The 22,896-nt window shown below is 48.2% G+C and overlaps 1 protein-coding gene across 1 annotated transcript; it reads right to left on the bottom strand.

Annotated features, from left to right (window-relative positions):
• Nucleotides 1–21,257: 21,257 nt before the first annotated feature.
• On the bottom strand, nucleotides 21,258–21,629 carry LOC136507237 (secreted RxLR effector protein 161-like). Its single transcript, XM_066502027.1, has one exon. The coding sequence runs from the start codon at nucleotides 21,627–21,629 to the stop codon at nucleotides 21,258–21,260; it is 372 nt and encodes a 123-aa protein (XP_066358124.1).
• Nucleotides 21,630–22,896: the final 1,267 nt, after the last annotated feature.

Below are 22,896 nucleotides of genomic sequence, written 5' to 3'. Positions count from 1 at the left end.
GGCATCAACATCCATTTAGGTTGCATTAAACTGTCACGTTTACATTATTATTGTTTTTGTGACTGCTGACCATTTAAACCGTGTCTAGCGTTAAATTCATCATTTAGGCCATATATAGACATCTAAATGCGTCCAGATGCCTTTAGGCCAGCAATGCTAGGGATACAAGTTGAGTATGCGAGATTGCGAGGAGAGTGAAGCCAGATGCATTTCTAAGATTAAATGATGAGGGGATTAAGGGCAAGATGTTCTAGGTGAGAAGCTTTAGGGTTCATCTCCTTTTATTTACAGAACACAAGATTTAATTGGGGTCATTCTCAGTAGAGATTTCATGATGGTTTCAATCTCATTAGATGAGATGCCATGTCCAAGTTTATGAATACTTTCCTTTATTGGGGCTAGCATTGCTAAAAAAAGGTTGCAGCTAAGCCAAATACTGACATTTAGTGGAGCCAAAGCGTCCTTAGCTGTAATAGTGAAACAATTGACAATATGGTAGCAGCATGATACTCTCTAAAAATATCTATGCAGTATGATGATGATATTTAAATATTTTGTTTCTGTTTTAGGCTTCCTAATACGTTAACTAATCGACTCATCTAAGCTGGTAACCTTAGAACCTGTATCATCAATATTAGAATATCGCCAACAGTTTGACGATTGTATTTGGCGTGCGTCCACAGATGACAACTATAAAAAACCGTTTGCAATTTTGTGCAGGGTAACAGTGGTAACACTGTATGTGAATTGTGCGGACATGTTGGCTATAGACATCTCTTGGTGTGTTGCGGAGACTGCAAGGGATCTACTACACACCAGTATGCTTTCTTTTCACTGTAATGATTTGTATTCAAATATATGATTGGCAAAAGATGGATGCAGATTTTTTTTCCAAACATAGTATAAAAACACTAACCCTCATATATACATGCAACTATACTAAATAGCTATATAAGCACATCGGAGAGACCAAGACAACAAATGTTAAAATTAATAAAGTCACATAAAGTCAATGATTTGATGCTGGAAGATTTCACCACGAGGAAGCTAGCCAATTGAGCCACCACGCTTAGTTCATGAATATGCAATTAGTAGGCCCATCTATTTTTGAATTTTGCAAAATACCAATTTATAACATAATAAACCTTTGGCTTATCATTGGCTCTATTTATTTGCTCTTGCCGTATTTTTGTGCTTGTGCTTGGTTGCAACACAGAATAAATTTCTCTCCTTACTAGCTCATCAACCCATGCTGTAGCACGACTTAGAATATTACATTGCATAAGTCTTAAAAGTTCAGTGGATAGATTCTAAAAGTAATCAAAATTTATTGACTTTACTCTCTCTACTCATTTCCAAACACAATACCCTTTCAGATACTATATAATCCCTATCTGGTTACGATAAATTTACACACTTATATTGACAATTTAGATGTAGATATGGGAAATATTTTAGTTTAAGTTTATAATGACATCAATAGTAGCTTATAATGGTAGTTTAGAAGTAGATTGGAGGAATATTTTAGTTTATGTTTTATATGTAGATTTTAGTAGCTTATAATGGTAATTTAGATGCAAATTGAATGGGGATGTTATCTTTCATGATACGGAATGTGGATAATTTTAAAGAAAATTTAGAGGTTACTTTAAATTATTTTTCATAATAGTAGAGCTTGGTAGTAGTGTATATGTAGATTTAGGGGGCTATTTATGGTTTTTTCATTCATACTGACAAAATAGTTTCTGTAATAAAATATAATGGTAGAAGTGGGTATTTGAAAAAAAATGATCCAAACACTATTATCTCTTTGATGATTAGGGTTGAAAGTTAATGGACAGAGATTCTTGATTATTACAATAGTTTTTATGTTTTATTTTTTTCTAATGTATCTTACAAGAATTAATGTGGGGTTCAATTGAGGACCTACAGTTAGTAATATTAAAATATAGTGTTGTCATCCTTTTGACTGCATCTATGTGGTTTTCAATATGTATTTAGTTAAGACTTAAGTTTAAGTTATATCAGCTCATATTGCATCTCTTATACATTATGAATCTATTTGTTTGCTTTCAACTTTTGATCTAATTAATTGTTATGATTTTTAATCGAACTGTTAAGTTGAATCAGTATTCAGTAGTGGTTGTTGTATCTTTCAATCCAAATTTTCATTTTTCTATTTTGTTAAAAGAATAGATTTTAGGTGCTAAACTACACTCTTAATTACTATAATGGCATAAAATTTTATTCTAGCATTGCATCATGGCACTTAAGATGTTGAATTTATTTCTTGTATCAAAGAATTATGTTTTGTAGTAGTATTATTTTATAAAACAAGAAGTTCTTAAACCTAATTTACTAGTATTTGTGTGTCATAGTATCTGAGTATGTATAAAGTTATATAAGTAAAAAGCTTGCATAGATTATTGTCATGAAGTGTTAATATAATTTGAAGTGAGTTATGACATTGACATGTTGTTTACTAAAGGAAAACTTTGCCATGATTGATAAACAATTAAAATAAATATTTATTCTAATATATGCATGTTTACTTAGGCTGCATAGCAGCACATAGTATTTATAATTACTTTAAATTTAACATCAGTACATGTAATTTAGAAACATATATAGCATACTTTATGATCATTGACTTTTTTCAGTAATAGATTATATTGGTATTTAGTTGTAGATTTGAGAGATATTCTAGTTTATTTTATATTGACAAAGGCGGATGCTGGGTAATGTAGATACAAATTAAAGATTATATTTCATAATGGTATATATGAGTGATTTAAAAGTAAATTTAGGGATTACTTTGAAATATATTTTATAATGATAGAGGTGGGTAGTTTAGATACAAAATTTATTATATTATTTAAATTAACTTTCATAGTGGGAGAGCTGAGCAATTTTAGATGTAGATTTAGAAGTTCACTTTATGTATTTTTCATAATGTCAAATGTTGGCAATCTTTTAGAAAATAAAATATATTCTAGTTATGATGGTTAGAGTATATTGGCTCGATGTTCTGATTTTTTAGAATTTCTCTAATTTATCTATTTTCCTATCGTGTCTCCCTAGGACTAACGTAGAAGCTGCGTTGAGGGCCTCCAATTAGTACTCATGAGATAGAAAATAAGTCACTCAAGTATCATTACAAATAATCACTCGTTTTATCCCTCTGATCCAAATTATAAGTCGCTTTGACTTTTTTAGTACATCCATTTTGCTATGTATGTAGACAAAATGTATGTCTAGATACATAGCAAAATGAATGTGTCAAAAAAGTCAAAGCGACTTATCAGTTGAAATATGTCTAGATACATAGTAAAATAGATGTACTAAAAAAGTCAAAGCAACTTATAATTTGGAATGGAGGGAGTATGTTACTATGACTTTGCTTTATTATTATTCTAAATGGATTTAATAGAGAGAATATATAGTAGCAATTAGCATCTCCTGATTATAGTTCATCATTGTGCAGATACTGTCTGGAGGAAGTTGTTTATGATGCAAGATTTGTGGAGTTTGTGTGTTATGAATGCAACCAAAGACAGGAGGAACTAAACAACATGCCTGTCGAAAAGGAGCCAGGTCATGCTCATTCTGCTTCTACAGTACACCAGCCAAATACCAAGCCACTGGAATCAGCAATGGATGCGGTAGACTGGAGAAATAGAGAAGGTAGGTTTGGAAAGTATTATTCCAGAAACAAGGGCGGTAAAAAGAAGCCAACTAGGCAACCAGTGGGTAGGAACCTCGCCAACAGAAAAACAGAGACGACTGCAAATGATTCAGGAGTTTCACCACAAAACTGTTTGGAGTAGTCATTGCCCGGCCGGAGACCAGGAGGGGTTGAATCTAGCAACATGGAATCTAGCAACCCGTGAAGCTTTCCGCGATCTGGAGGGTCATGGTGACGATGGGAGATTTACTAGTATTTTCTCTAATTCTTTTAGAATCGTACTGTGGTGTGTTTGTCTTCCATGGATGACGACTGCTTTTGTTCAATTACTGCCGGTGAACCCATATTTTCAGGCTAGCATTTTAAGGTCGTCTCGTCTGCGTGGAGAATTGCTTTGCACATGAGTTCTTGCAATAGAGATTAGAGACGTCGAAGCTGACTGACGAACATGTTTTGTGGATTTTGATTTGATGTTTGGCCTCGTGGCATTGTAGATGTTCCTTTGCACTTCTATTGTTCAGTCACTAGAAAACCAAGGATCCTTTAAGCGACGTTGATGTTGAAAACTCGGCATCATCCTTTAAGTGTTGTTGAGCACGCCCGACGCTTGGAGCAGTGGACCATGCAATCTTAGGACGTGTTTGGTAGGGCTCTTGCTGGAACGGCTCTGGCTCCGCATAGCACTGTGCGCCACCGTAGGTTCCTGTAGCATTTTGGAAACTGGCTCTGGCTCCTTCTGTCCTCTCCTCTGGAGCCAGCTGAGCTGCCGTTTCCTGGCTCCTCCGGCTCCACGCTACAGGGCAGGAGCTGGAGCTGGAGAGAGCCAGGCCAAACAGGCCCTTAGAAAGGAGCTCGCTGTGGACAGGCTGCCCAGATAGAGGAGGCAGGTATGGGGCGGAGCGGTGAAGTGGTAGAGTGCCGTCAGCTATGGGTGGCAACACTTTTGGCCCAGCGAAGGGCAGGGGAGTCATGGGGATGGCCTGGTGACACTGGATTAGCACGGCAGAGGGTAGAGGTAACCTCGATAGTGGGGATGCCGCTAGATATGGGAGGCGGCCAACTGCCAGTGGTAGGTGGGGGAGCGAGAATGGAGAGTGGTTTTCAGCTTTTCATTGTGAGGAAGGACGGTGGAACAATAGCAACAACTTAGATGGAAACCATTGGATTGACATCTAAGGGCTACTAAAAACCTCAATCCGGGGTAAGACAGCTCCTGAGCATATGCAAAATCGACCCGCGAGGGTAAGACAACCCCCTCGCATTCTGCTTATGATAGAAGGAAATCTTCTCGCGCAGGTCGAGAAAACCTCCCTAGCCTCACTCATACACAACGGCACCATTGTCCATGTGAGAACCTAGGTCGGTCCTTAGACCTGTGTTTTGGCGTGGGATAGATTTGGGGGTTTTTAACCCCATGTCGACGTTCTCTCCCACGAAGAGTCAAACTCAAGACCTGAAGAGTGCTACTAGAGCTGTCAGTGCAGAAAGTGACCAACACATAAATATTTATAGTTTTGCCGTACGTTGTGATCGGAGGTGGCCTATCACTCAATGACACAGGGTTTATACTGGTTCAGGCAACGTGCCCTACGTCCAGTTTGAGTCGGTCGGTGACTTTATTCCTGAGCTCAGGTGCTCGAAGTCTGCAGTGGGGTTACAAACGAGAAGGAGAAAGATGGGGTGTACAAGAGGTCCGGTCGGCTCCGGTCGGAAGGGTCAAGAGCGACAGGAGCTCCACTATGAGCTAAGTGTTCAAGCGTGTGCTTGAGGTCCAAATCTGGTGGTTCTGTGGTTGTGAGCTAGTGAACTTGATCGATCTAATGAATCTAAAGGGACTGAGCTTGAATCAACTGGGTCTATTGGGAGAGAGTGTATCCCCTTTTATAGATGAAGGGATGGCCTTACAAATGAGAGGGAGAGAGTACGAATGCTTCTAAGCCTTGTTGCCCACGCCGACGGGTACAGGATGATGGTAGGCGCCCACAACACTGTTGGATGTCAGATGCACATGGGAGGTTCCGTCGTCCTTGTTTGGGTATGGTAGATGTCGGTACCTGCATATACTGTTCATGCCCAGAGGCATATGAGGAGTTTTACCATGTGCACTCGGTACGCTAAATCCTGATGCCCACAACACTGTCGATGCCTAGAGGCATGTGGGAGGAACCTTACCGTATGGGAGTTTAATGGCGCCCACAATACTGTAGGGGAAATGTAGGCGCCTACAACACTGTTTTATGTCAGGGCGGTTGTAGAGTACTGTTCCGTGCAGGGTATGGTCCCTGGTACCATGGTTTGATGTGCGCCTTGCCTTGCTTTTCTCCACACGTCTCCTGGTCCCTACCGAGCGGGCGTCCCCAGTCAGTTGATCCCAGTCAGCTCTGATCATGCCAGTCGAAGAAGAGTGGTGAGCAGGGGCCGGGCGTATCCTGGTCGAAGAGTGTGGGTCGAAGTCAGAAGCGGTGCTTTTGGATAGGCCTTCCGATCGAATAGGCTGTCTGGAGGTGGGCTGGCGACCGAAGTGAGTGCTCCGGTCGAAGAGGTCGGCCGGAGTCAGAAACGGGCGTTGTTCCTCCTCGGCCTGATCTTTCGGTCAGAGATTGGATCACTCCCCTGTCCTGTCGCTCAGGTATTTGGGCCGGCCCATGAGTTGCGCGCTATCTGCTTGGGCTGGGCCTTTGAGGGGAAGCCGGTCTATGAGGGACCTTGGGTTTATAAACCCAACAGGAGCCCCCGAGCCCCCGGGCGATTTGGGCAGAATCGTCTGGGGTTTTTTTTTGCCTTGACGGCGGGTGCGCGGGAGCGCACACGCGGGTGTAGCCCCCGAGGCCCCAGGTAGTTCAGGCAAAACCATTTGGGGGGTTTTCCCGTGTCGCCGGCGGGGGAGGTTGTTGTTTTGTCGGCGGGTGCGCGCGAGCGCACCCGTGGGTGTAGCCCCTGAGCCCCCGGGTCGTTCGGGCGGAACCGTATGGGGGTGTTTTGTTAGCGGGCGTGTGTGCGTGTTTTTAGTTGAGATGGAGTTTGTTAATCAAGGCATCGTTGTGCAGCCGAGGTGGTTAGGCGTGGGGATCGGATGAGACAGAGCTCGTGGATCCTGGCGTCGGTGCGCGCCGTGGGATCGGGCAAGGCAGTTAGTTCATTTGTTTAGGGATCAGGCGAGGCAACAAGGTGGTGCTCGTGGATCCTAGCCTCGGTGTAGCCCGTGCAGCCGAGTCAGTTAATTTGTTAGTTTAGGCATCAGGCGAGGGACAAGGCAGTGCTCGCGGATCCTGATGGGGCGAGATCGGGGTCGTAGACCTAGGGAGTTTTTGGAGCGCAGTCGAAGCGTAGCTGGATGGGGTGAGATCAGGGTCATAGACCCAAGTGTTTAGAGCGTAGTTGGAGCATAGTCGGATGGGGCGTAATTGGGTCGCAGACCCAGGTGTTTGAAACGCAGTCGGAGCGTAGCCGGACATGGCAAGATCGGGGTCATAGACCCAGGCGTTTGGAGCGTAGTCAGAGCATAGCCGGATGGGGCGAGATCATCGCAGACCCAGGCATTTGGAGCGTAGTCTGAGCATAGCTAGATGGGGTGAGATCGGGGTCGTAGACCTAGGTTGTTTTTGGAGCGCAGTCAGAGCATAGCCGGATGGGGCGAGATCGGGGTCATAGACCAGGTGTTTGGAGCGTAGTCAGAAGGGGCGAGTTCGGGGTCGCAGACCCAGGCTTTTTGGGTCTTGATCCCTCGAGCCTTGTTGGGCCTTAGTAGGGGTCGGTGTGAGTTGTGTGCTTTACCCCATCCTCGGTTCCTCACAACCGAAGGGGCTGAGTTTTATCGCTTGTCCCGATCGCTTGGGCTCGAGTGACGCGCTCGGTGAGTTCGCTAACGGGTATGATTGAGTGGAATCCGGGTCCGTCGTTCATGATGGGGTCGGCATAGCCCTCTTGTGACATTCCATAGCTCCTTTACCTGCAACCCGGTAGATGTCTGGGTCATTCCAGAGACTGACCCGGGTGGCCTAACGGCCTCCCCTCGATGGAGATTCTGTGGGCTTGGTGAGAGTTTTAGGATCAAACGAGAAGGTTGAGATGACCTTGTCTGCCAGACTAGGTGAGGGCCGCACGGGGCTCATCTGTGTTTTTCTCCCCTAGCTCTATTGGTTGCTTATGTCGAATGAGGCAACCACCGCTTTGTGACACAACACGGAGCATTGTGATGCATTTCGCTGCACGTGCGATGCTTAGTTCCCGAGCCCCCGGGCGGTTTAGGGCCTAAATTGTCTGGTAGGTACGGGCATATGGAATGAATACGCGTATGGATTATGAAATGATTTATAAAGAAATAGAGGGGGTTGGTATTTTTTATCTTGATGACTTGAGTGACAGGGTTTTGGAGAGCTTCAGTCGGAAACGTCCGACCGGGACTCGTGCTTCGTCGTTCATGATGGAGTCGGCATGGCCTACATGGGGTGTCCCTTTGCTTCCTACCTGTCTCTTGGTGTGTTTTCTTGAGCCATTCGATCGACTTAGGAAGCCCTATTGTCTCTCCTGGCGGAGATCTTGCTTTGGGTTTTTCCAAGTCCCGCCTGGGGGTGCGGAGAGCTGCCTGCGTGTAGTGATGTTTCAGTTTTCGTGTTCGGTCGTGCGATAGTGGTGGGCCATACCTAGGCCATGTTTTGTCTCACCAGGCAATGTTTTGTCTGACCCAGCATTGTTCCATCTGCCAGCGTGTGTCCCATCGGTCAAGGTGTGTCCCATCATTTCCCATCCGCATTGAATGGGGAAAGGGAGAGAGTTTTTTGCTCTGATCTTTTGCCCCTCTTTGGCTGTCGTGTTTCTTCCTTAAATAGGGGGAGGGAGAGGGCTCTCTGTCGTAGTCCTTTGCCTGTTCTCCAACTATTGTCTCTCCTCCTTCTTCCTCCTTACCAAGAGTGCATGTATGCCACGGCGGTTCCTCAATGAGAGAGATGGTAAGCGAAGGGGAGGACTTATAGATCCTTTCATGAATCCGGAAGGCGATGCCGAGCTGGAGGCTGCCCGGGGCGGTGCTGGCCGTCTTTGCCTAAGAAGGGGCAGCTTTCGCTGAAGTGGGTGGCGTGCTGGATTCGTCTGCGAGGCCTTCTTCGGGATGGAGCCATATGCGGAGGGGAAGTTGCCTAGGATCATGCTGGTGGAGGGTTCCGCGCCTGTAGCTGCTCAAGTTGGCTAGTTCATAAAGTTTGATGAGATCTCCAGAGCCCCATGCTCTTCTGCTGAGCATCTATGGGTGTGGTGCCTTTGAGGTACCCATTGCGCTCGCCGAAGTCGAGGGAACGGAATCGGGCGGGTCCCTTGAGGTACCTATTGCGCTCACCGAAGTCATGAGGGGAACCGGGTAGGGGCCCCTGTAACGGTGGTTATGTCTAGCGGCGAGTGTTGTTTTCCTTTGGCGTCATGCGATGTCGTCAAGTGGCCGTAGTAGTATTTGGAATGGAAGTAGTTTTTAGCAAAAAAATGTAATAGTTGAGTTCGTGGGTGAGCCCCTATGCGAATAGTTTTTATATCAATGAATACATCAGTCCTGTTCTTTGTGATAGAATCACTATCCGTTCCTTGCTTTTATCCTAGCGTAGCTATTTGTTTTTGTCCTTTTTTCGCACCTACCCATTAGTTCCATAGGCTACAGCTTTTTTAAGAACCTGGGCATGGCCCGTGGGGCTCGACTTCTCGTAACCGTAGGTCATGGTGGGGTGCGTTTAGTTAGGATTAAGAACAAAGTTACGTAGGATAGTCAAAGGAAAAGGAATGTGCTTCCATTCAGGGACAAAGTTGTTTACCACGTGACAATAAAAAAAATAGAGGTAATACTCGGTATTATACCCTTATGTAGCCCCCGAGCGACCTGGGCTAAAACTGTTCGGGCCGGGGTGCTTTACAGGAGCAAGCGTTGACTAAAAAACGGTAAGACCAAATTTTAGGGGAAAACGACGTAGTTGTTCAATGTTCCAAGTGTTGGTGAGAACATTGCCATTGTCGTCCTCTAGTCGGTAGGTGCCCGGTCGGATTACTTCGGTCACCGTATAGGGTCCTTCCCATGGTGGAGAGAGTTTGTGTTTTTCCTTTGTCGATTGGGTCCTTCGGAGTACGAGATCGCTGACTTCGAGGATTTTCCCCCTGATCTTTCTTTCATGGTACCTACGGAGAGTTTGCTAATAGCGAGCAGAGCAGATGACGGTCGTTTTGCAGGCTTCCTCAAGCAGGTAGATTGCATCTTGCTGAGCCTCCACAGCTTGGTCATGGTCAAAAGCCTTCACTCTTGGCGCGCCATGGTCGAGGTCGGAGGGCAGCACTGCCTCAGCTTCGTAAGCCAGGAAGAAGGGTGTGAACCATGTGGATCGGTTTGAGGTAGTTCTCAGGCTCCAGAGGATTGCTAGGACCTTTGCCACCCATCGTCCGGCGTATTTGTTGAGTCGGTCAAAGATGCATGACTTGAGTCCTTGTAGGACCATGCCATTGGCATGCTCGACCTGACCGTTGGTTCATGGATGTCTGATCGAGGCTCAGTCGATCCTGATGCCGTATCCATCACTAAAATCTAGGAACTTCTTTCCAGTGAAGTTAGTTTCGTGGTCAGTGATGATACAGTTAGGAACGCCGAACCGGTAGATAATGTCGAGGAAGAATTTGACCACCTCTTCTGAGCGGATGTTGGTGATGGGCTTGGCCTCTATCCACTTGGTGAACTTGTCGACTGCTACGAGTAGGTGATTAAAACCGCCTAGGCCCTTTTTGAGGGGTCCCTCCATGTCGAGGCCCTAGACCGCGAATGGCCAGGTGATGGGGATGGTTTGGAGCTCATGTGCCAGCAAATGTGTTTGCCGAGCGTAGAACTGACATCCTTCACATCTGCGGACGACCTCCTCTGCATCTCGTAGTGTAGTGGGCCACTAAAAACCTTAGCGAAAGGCTTTTCTGACCATCAACCTTGGAGTCGCGTGATGCCCACAAATCCTAGCATGGACCTCGAGGAGGAGCTGCTTCCCCTGGTTGGTGGGGATGCACTTCATGAGCACTCCTGATGGACTTCGTTTGTAGAGTACGTCACCGAGCACGACGAAGGTTTTGGCGCGTCGAGCGATCCATCAAGCTTTAGTCCTTTTGGGTGGGAGAACCTCATCGAGGAGGTAGGCGAGTAGCGGCGCTCGCTAGTCGGTTTGATCGAGTGCCAATACAGCAACATCGGTGGGTGACGCCGTCATGGAGGTACTGGGATTGGAGCCCCCAAGCACTGGCTGGGCGTCGGGGTTGGAGCCCCCGGGCGCTGGCCTAGCATCAGGGTGTGTCTGGGTCAGACCTTCCAGGACGCGGGTGGATGGCTCATGGAGGTCGTTGATGAAGATCCCGCTTGGGGACGGGTCTCTCCTGGTGGCCAATTTTTCGAGAAAATCAGCGGCATCGTTGTCCTTTCGGGGGACATGGTGTAGCTCGATTCCTTGGAATTTGTCCTCGAGCTTGCGCACCTCCTAGCAGTATGCTGCCATGAGGGGGTTTTTGCAGGAGGATTCCTTCAAGACTTGATCAACGACCAACTCCGAGTCGCCGTGAACGTAGAGTCACATAGAGCTGAGCTCGATGGCGATGCGCAGTCCATTGATGAGGGCCTCGTATTCCGTGACATTGTTTGAGGCCAAAAAATGGAGGCGGATGGCATAGCGAAGTCTACTCCCATCTGGGGAGATTAGAACCACTCCAGCTCCTGAGCCGGGTGCCATTACGGACCCGTTGAAGTACATTGTCTAGTACTCGTGGGTGACGTCCGAAGTTGGTAGCTGGACCTCCGTCCATTCGGTGACACAATCTACGAGAGCCTGAGACTTAATAACGGTACAAGGGGTGTACCTGATGTCATGGCCCAAGAGTTTGAGTGCCCACTTAGAGATCTGCCCCGTGGCATCGCGGTTGCGGATGATGTCTCCGAGCGGGTATGAAGTGACGACCGCAACTTCGTTGTCGGTGAAGTAGTGCAGGAGCTTCCTAGTCGCCATTAGCACGGTGTATAGGAGTTTTTGCACCTAGGGGTACCAGACCTTGGGGTCGGTAAGTACCTCTTCGATGAAGTATACGGGTCACTATACCTTGAGCTAGTGTCCCGGCTCCTCCCTTTCGATGACCAGGGTGGCACTCACCACATGGTTGCTTGCCGCGATGAGTATTGGGGCCGATGTTAGGGACACTTTGAGGATTTCGAGAGCCTACTAGGCTTCCTCAGTCCAGACGAAGGCGTCCGTCCTTTTGAGGAGCTTGTAGAGTGGCATCCCCCGTTCGCCGAGCCGAGAAATGAAGCGGCTCAGGGTAGCCAGACAGCCGATGAGCCTTTGTACGCCCTTGATGTTGCGTATGGGGCCCATGTTGGAGATGGCCATGATCTTTTCAGGGTTGGCCTTGATGCCACACTCGGACACGATGTATCCAAGTAGCTTCCCCTTCGGAACCCCAAAAACACATTTTTTGGGATTCACCTTGATGTTGAACCTTCGGAGGTTCGCGAATGTTGCGGCCAAGTTTGCGATCAGGTCACAAGCTTGAGCTGTTTGGACCACTATGTCATCAACATAGACAGTGATTATTGGATTCCGCTGCTTGGCTTGATCAGGCTGTTCGAGCGGGTCGATTTTGTCGGCGAACCATTGCGGCATGCACCTTTGGTAGGTGGCGCCAGCGTTCTTCAGGCCAAAAGGCATGGTCACGTAGCAGTACGAACCATACGGGGTGATGAACGAGGTTGCGAGCTGATCGGATTCTTTCATCACGATCTGGTGATAGCCTGAGTAGGCATCCAGAAAGGAGAGGATCTCGCAACCCGAGGTGGAGTCGACTATCTGGTCTATGCGCGGCAAAGGAAAGTGATCCTTTGGACACACTTTGTTGAGGCCAGTATAATCAATGCACATTCTCCACTTTCCGGTCTTCTTTTTAACAAGAATGGGATTGGCAAGCCAGTCGGAGTGGAATACCTCTCTGATGAATCCAGCTACTAGGAGTTTGGCGATCTCTTCGCCTATTGCCATGCGTCTCTCATTGTCGAAGCGACACAAGCGCTGCTTGGCGGGCTTCGAGCCCAGGATGAGGCACAGTGCGTGCTCAGCAACCTCCTGTGGTATGCCCGGCATGTCAGAAGGCTGCCATGTGAAGACATCATGATTGGCGCGTAGAAAGTTGATGAGCTCGCATTCCTATTTGGCTGGGAGCTAGGTCCTGATCCGCACCGTCTTGGTTGGGTCGGTGGGGTCGACACCCACTGCCTTAGTTTCCTCGAGCGGGCGGAAAGCCATCAAGGAGGTTGGTTTGTTGTAGTCTGGGACTGCTAGGGTTGATGACTCCCCAAGCCACGGGAGCTCGGATGAGTTGACGACCATGGTGGCGAGCTCGAAATGCACGCGGTCGCACATGAAGGCGTGCGAGAAGGCACTACTTACAGTGATGACACCGTTTGGTCCTAGCATCTTTAGCTTGAGGTAGGTGTAGTTGGAGATTGCCATGAATTTGGCGTAGCATGGATGCCCCAAGATAGCGTGATAGGACCCTGGAAAGTCCACCACTTAGAAGGTGAGGACCTCTGAGCGGAAGTTGGCTTGTTTGCCAAACGTGACGGGCAGATCGATCTGCCCGAGTGGGTATGACTGTGCTCCCGAGATCACCCCATGGAAGGGAGAACCCGCTAGATGGAATTCTGACCAGGGAATGTGCATGGCATCGAGGGTGTCGACGTAGAGAATGTTGAGGCCACTGCCTTCATCCATCAGCACCTTGGTGAGGTGCTTCTTATAGATGATAGGGTCGACGATGAGCAGGTAGCGTCACGGTCTTGCGACGTGGGAGGGATGGTCCCTCTGATCGAAGGTGATCAGAGATTCTGACCAGTTGAGGAAGGAGGGGATGGCCGTCTCAGCGGCGCATGCCTCCCTGTAGAGCACCTTGTGCTGGCGTTTTGTCCAGATGGTGTCGGAGCCGCCGAAGATCATGATGCACTCCTCAGGTTCGGGGAAGCTGTCCCGTCCTTGCCTGCCGTGCCTCCTTTCTTGGTTGTCGCCTCTTTGTCGTCTCCCTCCTTTGGTCCACTGGCCTGTTGGAGGATGATGAGGACATCACTCCTTTGGATGTACCCGCTGATCCTCCAATCATCATGCAAGGTCCAATGACCCGAGCTCGAATGCCTCAACTCAATTTAGAGGTGAGCTCGTTCTTAAGCGATCCTTTTCATACTTTTGAGAATAGACTACTACCTAATGATGTTATCTTGCTTAGGAACATTGGAGAGGGTCATGAGGGACTTAGAGGAAGAGGTGGAGGCGTTGATGACCAGCAAGGACGTTCAACAGAAACTGGAGGCCCGGTCCAACATGATTTCGAGTCTGCCTCGGTCTCTAGGACCAGTCTGACTTAAACTAGTCACCAAGGACACATCCGGACTCTGTTTTCGACAATCCACATATGGTTGGAAAGCTAATTTTATAAGGAAGCCAATCCAAGTGGTCTCACATCAAAAGGCCTTTAGAATCAATAGGAATCATTGAAACAAGTCAGCATCCAGAATCTGCCAGGGTGCTGCAACACCGTCTTTTGGTCCGTTGGACCATGTATCATGTTTGGGCCCATTAGGGGCCATGTCAAGGGTAGGCGACGACCCTAAGACCTTTATAATCATACGCCGCCGCCATCATTTGGTTTTTGGTTTTACTTAGATTAATCTGTCAAGAACAGTTTCGTTGTTCATCGGTTTGTGAGACCCCAACTTCGTGAGATTAATCAATCATCTGCAATTTGGTTGCTTTCTTTTTTGTTCTTACTTGTGTTCTTCATTGCGCAGGCAGGGATTAGCCTTCCTGATGAGGTCAACCAGATCCGTGTCTCGGTTGATAACTAGAGGAGTTGTGGTGCTAAGATTGCAGGGTTCGATCTTTCGATTTGAAGTCGGATCGGTGTGCCATTCTCCGCCATAATGATAGTTATCACTACCTGATGGAAGATCGGGATAACCGTTCCCATAACTAGCTAGGGCTAAAGACTTAGCGATGCACTAACTGTTCGGGCGGTTTGTATTAAATATAAGTACATCTTCACACCAATTGATCATCGAGTTGCATACGCTATTTCATCGCCATTGCTGATTTTTCTCCGGAGTTCATATATTTATACATCATGTACTACCCGTTCTACATATTTGTATTGTAGGATCATCGTCCAGGTGATCGGACCACCTAGTGCTTGGACTTCTCCACCGATCAACTGGTCGGACCGCTAGATTCATGGACTTCGTCGCCGACCAATTGATCGGACTATTCGCCGGTCGCATCTACTCAATGCTCACTTCGCCGCCAACCAGTTGACCAGACTGTTCGTCGCTCGAGCTTCATTGCCAGCTAAGCCGGTTACTCCTCGGCACTCGGATTCTTCGTGCTCGGGGACTAAGTGGGCACACTTCACCCCACTCCTCGGTGCTCGGACCTCGCCAGCTACGCCGGGGACTCCTCGGTGCTTGGACATCGCCAGCTACGCCGGGGTCTCCTCGGTGCTCGGACATCGCCAGCTATGCCTGGACTCCTCGGTGCTCGAACATCGCCAGCGACGTCGGGGATACCTCGGTGCTCGGACATCGCCAGCTACGCCGGGGACTCCTCGGTGCTCGGACATCGCCAGCGACATCGGGGACTCCTCGGTGCTCAGACATCGTCAGCTACGCCAGGGACTCCTCAGTGCTCGGACATTGCAAGCTACACCGGGGACTCCTCAGTGCTCGGACATTGTCAGCGACGCCGGGGACTCCTCGGTGCTCGGACATCGCCAGCGACGCCGGAGACTCCTCGGTGCTCGGACATCGCCAGCTACGCCGGGGACTCCTCGGTGCTTGGGCGTCGCCAGCGACGTTGGGGTCTCCTCGGTGCTGGACGTCGCCAGCTATGCTGGGAACTCCTCGGTGCTCGGACGTCGCCAGCTACGCCGGGGACTCCCTTGATGGTCGGATCTTGCTATGTCTCATCGGTGTGCTATCAAGCTGCTCCATACTGTTTGGATTAGGGTGCTGATCTTGGGCAGCACGTCTGGGGTCTTGATACGCGCATGTCAGATGACGTCGGCAAGCTTTCAGCCTTCTTTTTCTTTAACCCTGCTATAAGATTCATTCTTCATCTTTCAGCAGGCTCGGGGACTAAGTGGGCACACTTCACCTTACGGTGAATGCACGCTTTTCGATTTGGGGCTCTGCCCGTGGACTGGTTGCCCGCTCGGCTGGTCTTCTGCCTTTCTTCTACTTTCTGACCCTGGCACCACGTGACCACGTCACCTACTGTCAGGCTCAGGAGCTAGCTGTGGGGGTATGGCCCCCGATATCCATAAGACAAGACATGGACCGCACCATCAGAGGTGGCCCGGTCCATAAGATCAAGGCGTGCACGGCGGTCGACGTGCACAACAAGATATTGTATAGTACCAAATATGATACTTTCCTGTTAACCCTATCCCTCTAGAGTATGTAAGGAGAGACAGAGGTCCCCTAGTCGACATTCCCATACAGATCCTAGGCCTAGCCTAAAGCATCTGATCACACGCAATATCATACGATAGCTAATACAAATCAACAGACTACTGGAGTAGGGTATTACGTCATACTGACGGCCTGAACCTGTCTAACTCGTGTGTCTCTGTTGTCTTCTTGTTCTTGATCACACGCTTCTCTGTCGATCAATCTACCTTCGTGGGATACCCTCAAAAGACTGCCGACGAAATTCTGTCGACAACCGCTTCATCACTAACTCGCACGCATAAAGATTGTTAGTGCTTGTGCTGATAATTAGAGGTGGGAAAGCGTAAATAAGAAATACGCTTTCGTATATGTTGTGATGCAGTATCACCGTGCCATTGAGCCTAGTGACGGAGCCAGAAAATTTTACCAGCCCGGACGATCTTCATTGTGTAAAAATATTTGCCTAGCAAATTACCGTATTTTTCTTTGCTGCAAACAAAATTTTCTTTTAAACTTTGTTGACGAGCCAGACCGGCCACCCGAGGTGACCGGGCGGTGGCTCCGCCCCTGATTGAGCCGCATGCTGGAAGAAACTACTGTACACTAGGTGTTGTTTGGTTTAGCTAATAGAGTGGGAATGGTAATAGAATTAGTCGGCAGCGCTATCGGTCACAGTGTAGTCATTACCATGTTTTGTTTGGTTAGCTCGTGAGAGAGGCGACTCGCTGCGGGATAGGTTGACACCGGATAGGGAGCGGTGACTCTGATAGCGCTGTGAATGATTGCGGTCCGGTTCAACCAAACAACCAACGGGCCCTAAAAACACTGTAAACCCATCGTGAGCTGAAAAGGTCAAACCAAACACGTTCTTAGTTGAAGCTTACCTCACAAAAAAACTGATAAGCATACTTTTCCCGGTATCATAAACATTAATGTTAAAAAATCCAGTTGGAAACTTGCAGGTGGGAGATGATCTGCTTGGGTATTCTTCACTAAAATACATAGTAAGTGGAAAATATCCACCCTCCTAGTCAATCTGGACAAAAATAATGGAACAGACGATTTTAATGTAGTCCGGTAAGCGCCTGCTTGGATCTATGACTAGTTACTGTGTAATTTTGCCAAGCGAGAATATACAGTAAAGCTGCTTGTTTGGATTTCTTGCCGGGGTGTCTCAGAACTAGGGATGAAAACGGATCGGATACGGACGGATATCACCGATATTACATTTGGTTTCATATTTCTGTCCGGATTCGGATTCAAATACGGATAGTGTCAACTATGTCGGATAGGATACGATTGGATATCGACATCATAAATATGCTATTTGAGTATTCGGATACGGATACGGTATCGGATGTTGGATATCTAGACTCGGATACGGACAGATCTCAACCCCTCTAAGCGGATTCGGTTTCGAATACGGTCGGAAAATATCCGTACTGTTTTCATCCCTACTCAGAACCCGTGCGAACAAGGATTTCCTCGCCAGCGAGGGAGAGCCAAAATGACTCTCTTGGCTGGGCAGGACTAGGCTAGCTAGGCAAGACAAGGCTAAAAAAGAATCAAGCATGCCCTTACCTCGCTGCCATCTCACTCGGCAGGTTAGTTGCATAAACGGTTTTATGGCCTTCTTATACTGTTTAGTAGGTGCTTCTCCATTTTTTTGTTTACGGATACTTGAGCCTGGTATTAACTTATACGATTTGTGCTTTTGGCAGATGTGTAGGGATGAAAACAGACAGAAACCGGCAGAAAAACTCATCTCCCATTTCCGTTTCTACAGTTTTAGCGAAAACGGGATTGGATTCGAAAAAAAATGGAATTAAAAATGGATAGAGATACATGGATATACAGAAACAGACAAATATGGACTTAGAGCTAGAAAATTAAGTTAGAATAACATGATCAAATATACTCGAGTATACATGAACAAAGTCACAAAATAATATACACGTACGAAGTTATTGGTCCAATATTTGCTAGCATGCCATTTTTTTCACATGTTAACATGCATAATTGGTGATTAGTAGGTCTATGAACATATCAATTTCTAGACATATTTCACATAGATTGAAAACGGGAACCAAAACGAAACAAATACGGGTCAATTCCGGATGAAAACGGGATCCCGCGTAAACGGGCGAAAAAACCCCTCTCCCGTTTCCGTAAATACAAAAAGTGGGATCCCACAAATACAAAAATAGGCAGAACAAATTAGAAAACAGAATGCATCGGAACGAGATTTTTTCCGTACTTTTTCAACCTTAGATGTGTATGACTTCAAATAAATGGAAATCTTACTTTTTGTGGGCCCATCATATGTCTGAATTTTCATAACTTAAAATGCTCAATTATAGTTATAGGCAAGTCTCTTTTATTGTTGCTGTTCTCCATGAACTGCTGTATGCTTGTATAGTCATGGCACAATACCTGACCAGGCCTCTCTTTTTCTTTCGAAAAATGATTAGGATAGGGCGTTCGGACGGTGCTTTTCATCGGACGCATTAACTCGTCGTCATATCTAAACGTGTGCTTGCCGGCTTAGGCTTCACTACACAGGTCCACACACCGATTCACTCGCTCATTCTTAGCCGCAAGGAGTCGCTCGCTGCGCCACTTTGCCTCTGTGCTGCTGCCTCCGCACCTCTGAGGCACAGCGCTCAGCCGCTGGCCCTGCCAGGCGCAGTGCGCGGCCACCTCCGAGTCACGACACTCAGCTGCCCTCTCTCAGTCATGCGGCCGCTGCCTCCACGACATGTCATGCAGCCGCCACCAGCGGCGGCCTGCCGCCTACAAGCGCCATTGGTCCCGCTACCTCCAGTGAACTCCACATGCTGACAAGCCTCCATTCTCCCAAGCAGCAAGGAGATGCTATGTTGCAAGCGTATATTGCAAGTATTTCAAATGTTTCAGAGGTATGTTGCAAGTGTTTCATATGAATGTTGCAAAAGTAGATCGGCATGTTGCATATGTTGCAATGGCTATACACGTATGTTGCAAGCATATTACGTATGTTGCAAGCATATTGTCGAAATATTTCATCTGTTTTTTAGACGTATGTTGCAAGTGTGTTTATTTGGATGTTGCATATGTTTCACACATATGTTGCAAGTGTTTTATCTGGATGTTGCAAATATTTTGCAATGGCTTGTTCAAGTATTTTCAAGTGTTTCAGACACATATTTCAAGTGTTTCATCTGTCTTAGATTAGGTGTTGCACATGTTGCAAATGGTGTCGTTGGCTAGTGGACAACGGCCTGTCGTAGGGCTTCGGCTGCTACCTCACGCGGCCCACGTCACCCTCTCCTCTCCCTCCCCTCCCTTCCCTTCCCTCCATCTCACTGTGGCACTTCAAGCTCGACCTAGATGTGGAGTTCGGCGGCGTTGGAGCAGGATGGAACGTGGGGCGGGGGCGTGGTGCGACCCGGGCCGTGGTGCTGTGTCTGCGACACGGGGCGCTGGCGCGGGATGGACACGGGCAGGGCTCACTTCCATATTTCGGGCAGGGCGCAGGAGGTGTGTCGAGACGTCCGGACAACACCAGCCCTTTCTTTTTTTTTTCTTTTTTTGAAATTCCTGACCAGGCCTGATAGTGCTATAAACACTGTGGTATTAATGTGAGCTGATATTATTATATATTATATATCAATATATTATGCATATTCATCCATCCATGGATTTTCGTATTCACGCACGCTACCACTTTTCGGGTTTTAATCAGCTCACATTTTGTTACAGGCGGCGTGAATACTACAGTGGTAACGTTTAGGGTTTGGTCATCGGTGAGGCGGCGGAGGCGGCGTACGGCTGTGGCTCGCGTGCTCCCCCGGCGAGCAGATGACCAGCCTTCCGGCGAACTAGAGCGCCCTCGTACGCCGGTGACCAGGTCAGTTCCTTGCCACATTTCCCCCTCCCCTCTCTCCCCACTCACTTGGTTACTGTTTTAAACCAAGTGTTCTAGCTCATTTCCCTTACGGCTGGGCAATGTGGGATTAGCAAGTGCTACTGTCATTGTGGTTATATTTAGGACCATGCTGCAGCGGTCACACCTCTGAAACCGGTCACCTTGTACAGACATTGTCAGCAGTAAATCCCATTTGTGGGAAATATCCAAATTAAAGATGGAGTCCTCTTCATCAGTCAAGACTAGGCATTTAACCATTAGATTTTTTATCAGATTGATGGCACGTTTAGGAAATTGATAAATGACATTAGGCTTTATAGGTTGCACATCCTCTCTAATTCTCATTATCATAGTTGTTAGCCCACGGGATCAACGGCTCAGGTGAGTCAACCACTCACCAGTCTTGCCGACCACGGTCGAGCACGACCGAGGCTGTCCGACCACACACACTATGGCTCGAGGTAGAAGAAGAGGGAGAACAGAGCATACACACATAGTACAAGCACCAGCGTTGCCTGGAGCCCTGTCTAGGAGATGGCAAAACTGAACTCTCTTTGTTGAGTTGCAGTGGCAAACTATATATACAACTCTATCATCTAGTCCTAGTACAGCGCACATGCTACAACAGAAACTAGATAACATAGCAGGACTGACATATGTGCGTGTCCCTGCATGTGGCTATAGTGCGGCAGGTGAGCCGTTCGGCGCCTGCCTCTACAACGGCTACAGTACCACAGCAGGGGGCCTTTTCGGTGCCGCCTTCCCTTGCTGTGTGTTCACACAAGAAAGTAGTAGATTATCTAACAATCTTCCCCTAATCCTACCGCTATCCCTTGTACCCCCTCCATACTGATCATCTCCTTCAGCTCCGTGAGTCGAAGACGTCCGAGCGGCTTGGTGAGGACGTCCGCGAGTTGCCGACCGGTTTCGATGAACTCGATGACGATCTGCCATCCATCAACACAGTCCCTGAAGAAGTGGAACTTCACGTCGATGTGTTTGCTCCAGTCGTGCAGAACCAGATTCTTCGCGAGGGCAATGGCGGGCTGGTTGTCCACCATCAGTGCTGGCGGGTGAGCTTCCGCACCAGTCAGCTCGCCCAGCAGCCGGCGTACCCACACAACTTGGCACGCCGCTGTGGCCACCGCTACATACTCTGCCTCACACGTAGATAGCGCCACCACCTTCTATTTCAGTGACAGCCATGAAATTGGGGCCGACTCGAGGAAGACGAGCACGCTAGAGGTGCTCTGTTGTCCGTCGACGTCTCCCGCCATGTTTGCATCGCTAAATACAGTGAGTTGCAGCCTACTCCCACCGGTCTTGGGAAAGATGATCCCTTGATCTACTGTCCCCTTGACGTAGCGTAGTAGCCGCTTCACCATAGCCCAGTGATCCTCTCTGGGATCCTCCATGAAGCGATTGACATAGCCCACAACGAACGCAATGTCCAGCCTCGTGTGGACTAGGTAGCGTAGACCACCGACGATGATCTGGTAGAGTGTTGCATCCACCTTCACTGTGGTGCTGGCCTTCGTCAGCTTCAGCCGCTCCTCCATCGGAGTCACGCATGGCTTGCACTCAGCCATGCCATTCCGTTCTAATAGCTTGGAGGCATACGCGCTCTGACCGAGCGTGAGTTCCTCCTTCCCCTGTCTCACCTTGATGCTAAGGTAGTAGGAGAGTGCGCCGAGATTGCTCATTCAAAAACGAGTCGCCATCTCATGCTTGAAGCCGTTGATGTCCTCCGTGCGCGCATCGGTGACGATAAAGTCATCCACATACACGCCGACGACGAGCTCCTCCTTCCCCCATCGCCGTGTGTAGAGCGCATGCTCGGTTACGCACCGCTGAAACCCAAGCTCGCCCAGCGTGGCATCAAGCTTGGCATTCCATGCTCGTGGGGCCTGCCACAGCCCATAGAGCGCCTTGCACAGTCGGAGCACCCTGTGCTCCTCTCCCTTGATAGAGAAACCTGGAGGTTGCCTGACGAAGACCGTCTCCGCTAGCTCGCCATTAAGGAAGGCCGATTTAACGTCCAAGTGATGGACACGCCAGTCCTTTGCTGCTGCCAAGGCTAGTAGCAAACAAACGGACTCCATGTGCGCTACTGGTGCAAAGACTTCCTCGAAGTCGATGCCCTCGCGCTGAACAAAGCCTCGGGCGACGAGGTACACCTTGTGCTTGACAATGGCGCTGAGTTCATCCCGCTTGACCTTGTACACCCACTTCAGGCTGATCGGATGGCATCCTGGATGTGGATCGACGAGCTGCCATGTCTCGTTTTCCTCGATCGCCTTCATCTCCTCCAGTATCGCCCATCGCCAGTTTACATCATGCTCCGCCAGCGTGAACATGGGTGGTTCCTCTGCACTGACGAGCAACAGCTCTTGGTCATTGAGCAGCCGACAAGCCAGTCTTGAGGGCCCTGTGCCGCCGATGATGTTGTCCAGCCTACGGAACCGCACATCCTCACCTTCGTGGAAGGCATCTAAAAGGATCAAGATGCCCAAGAGGGGGGTGAATCGGGCTAATTCTAAAATTTCTTTGCAATAATTAAGTCATACGGTTAGCCCAATTAACCCCTTGTGCCTAGAAAGTGTTTTTATTGACGTACCGCACAAAAGTTTAGCAACCTATGTTCCAATCCTACTCTAGCATGGCAATTCTATGAATGTAAATGACAAGAATTGAATTGCTCAAAGTAAATGCACAAAGTAAAGAGAGAAGGACGAACGTGGTGATGTTTTGCCGAGGTATCGGAGAGTCACCACTCCCCACTAGTCCTCGTTGGAGCACCCACGCAAGGGTGTAGCTCCCCCTTGA

Source organism: Miscanthus floridulus, chromosome 15, assembly GCF_019320115.1.
Source record: "Miscanthus floridulus cultivar M001 chromosome 15, ASM1932011v1, whole genome shotgun sequence".
NCBI lineage: Eukaryota > Viridiplantae > Streptophyta > Magnoliopsida > Poales > Poaceae > Miscanthus > Miscanthus floridulus.
The sequence above is the reverse complement of the archived record's forward strand: the minus strand, read 5'-3'. Positions and strand labels throughout refer to the sequence as shown.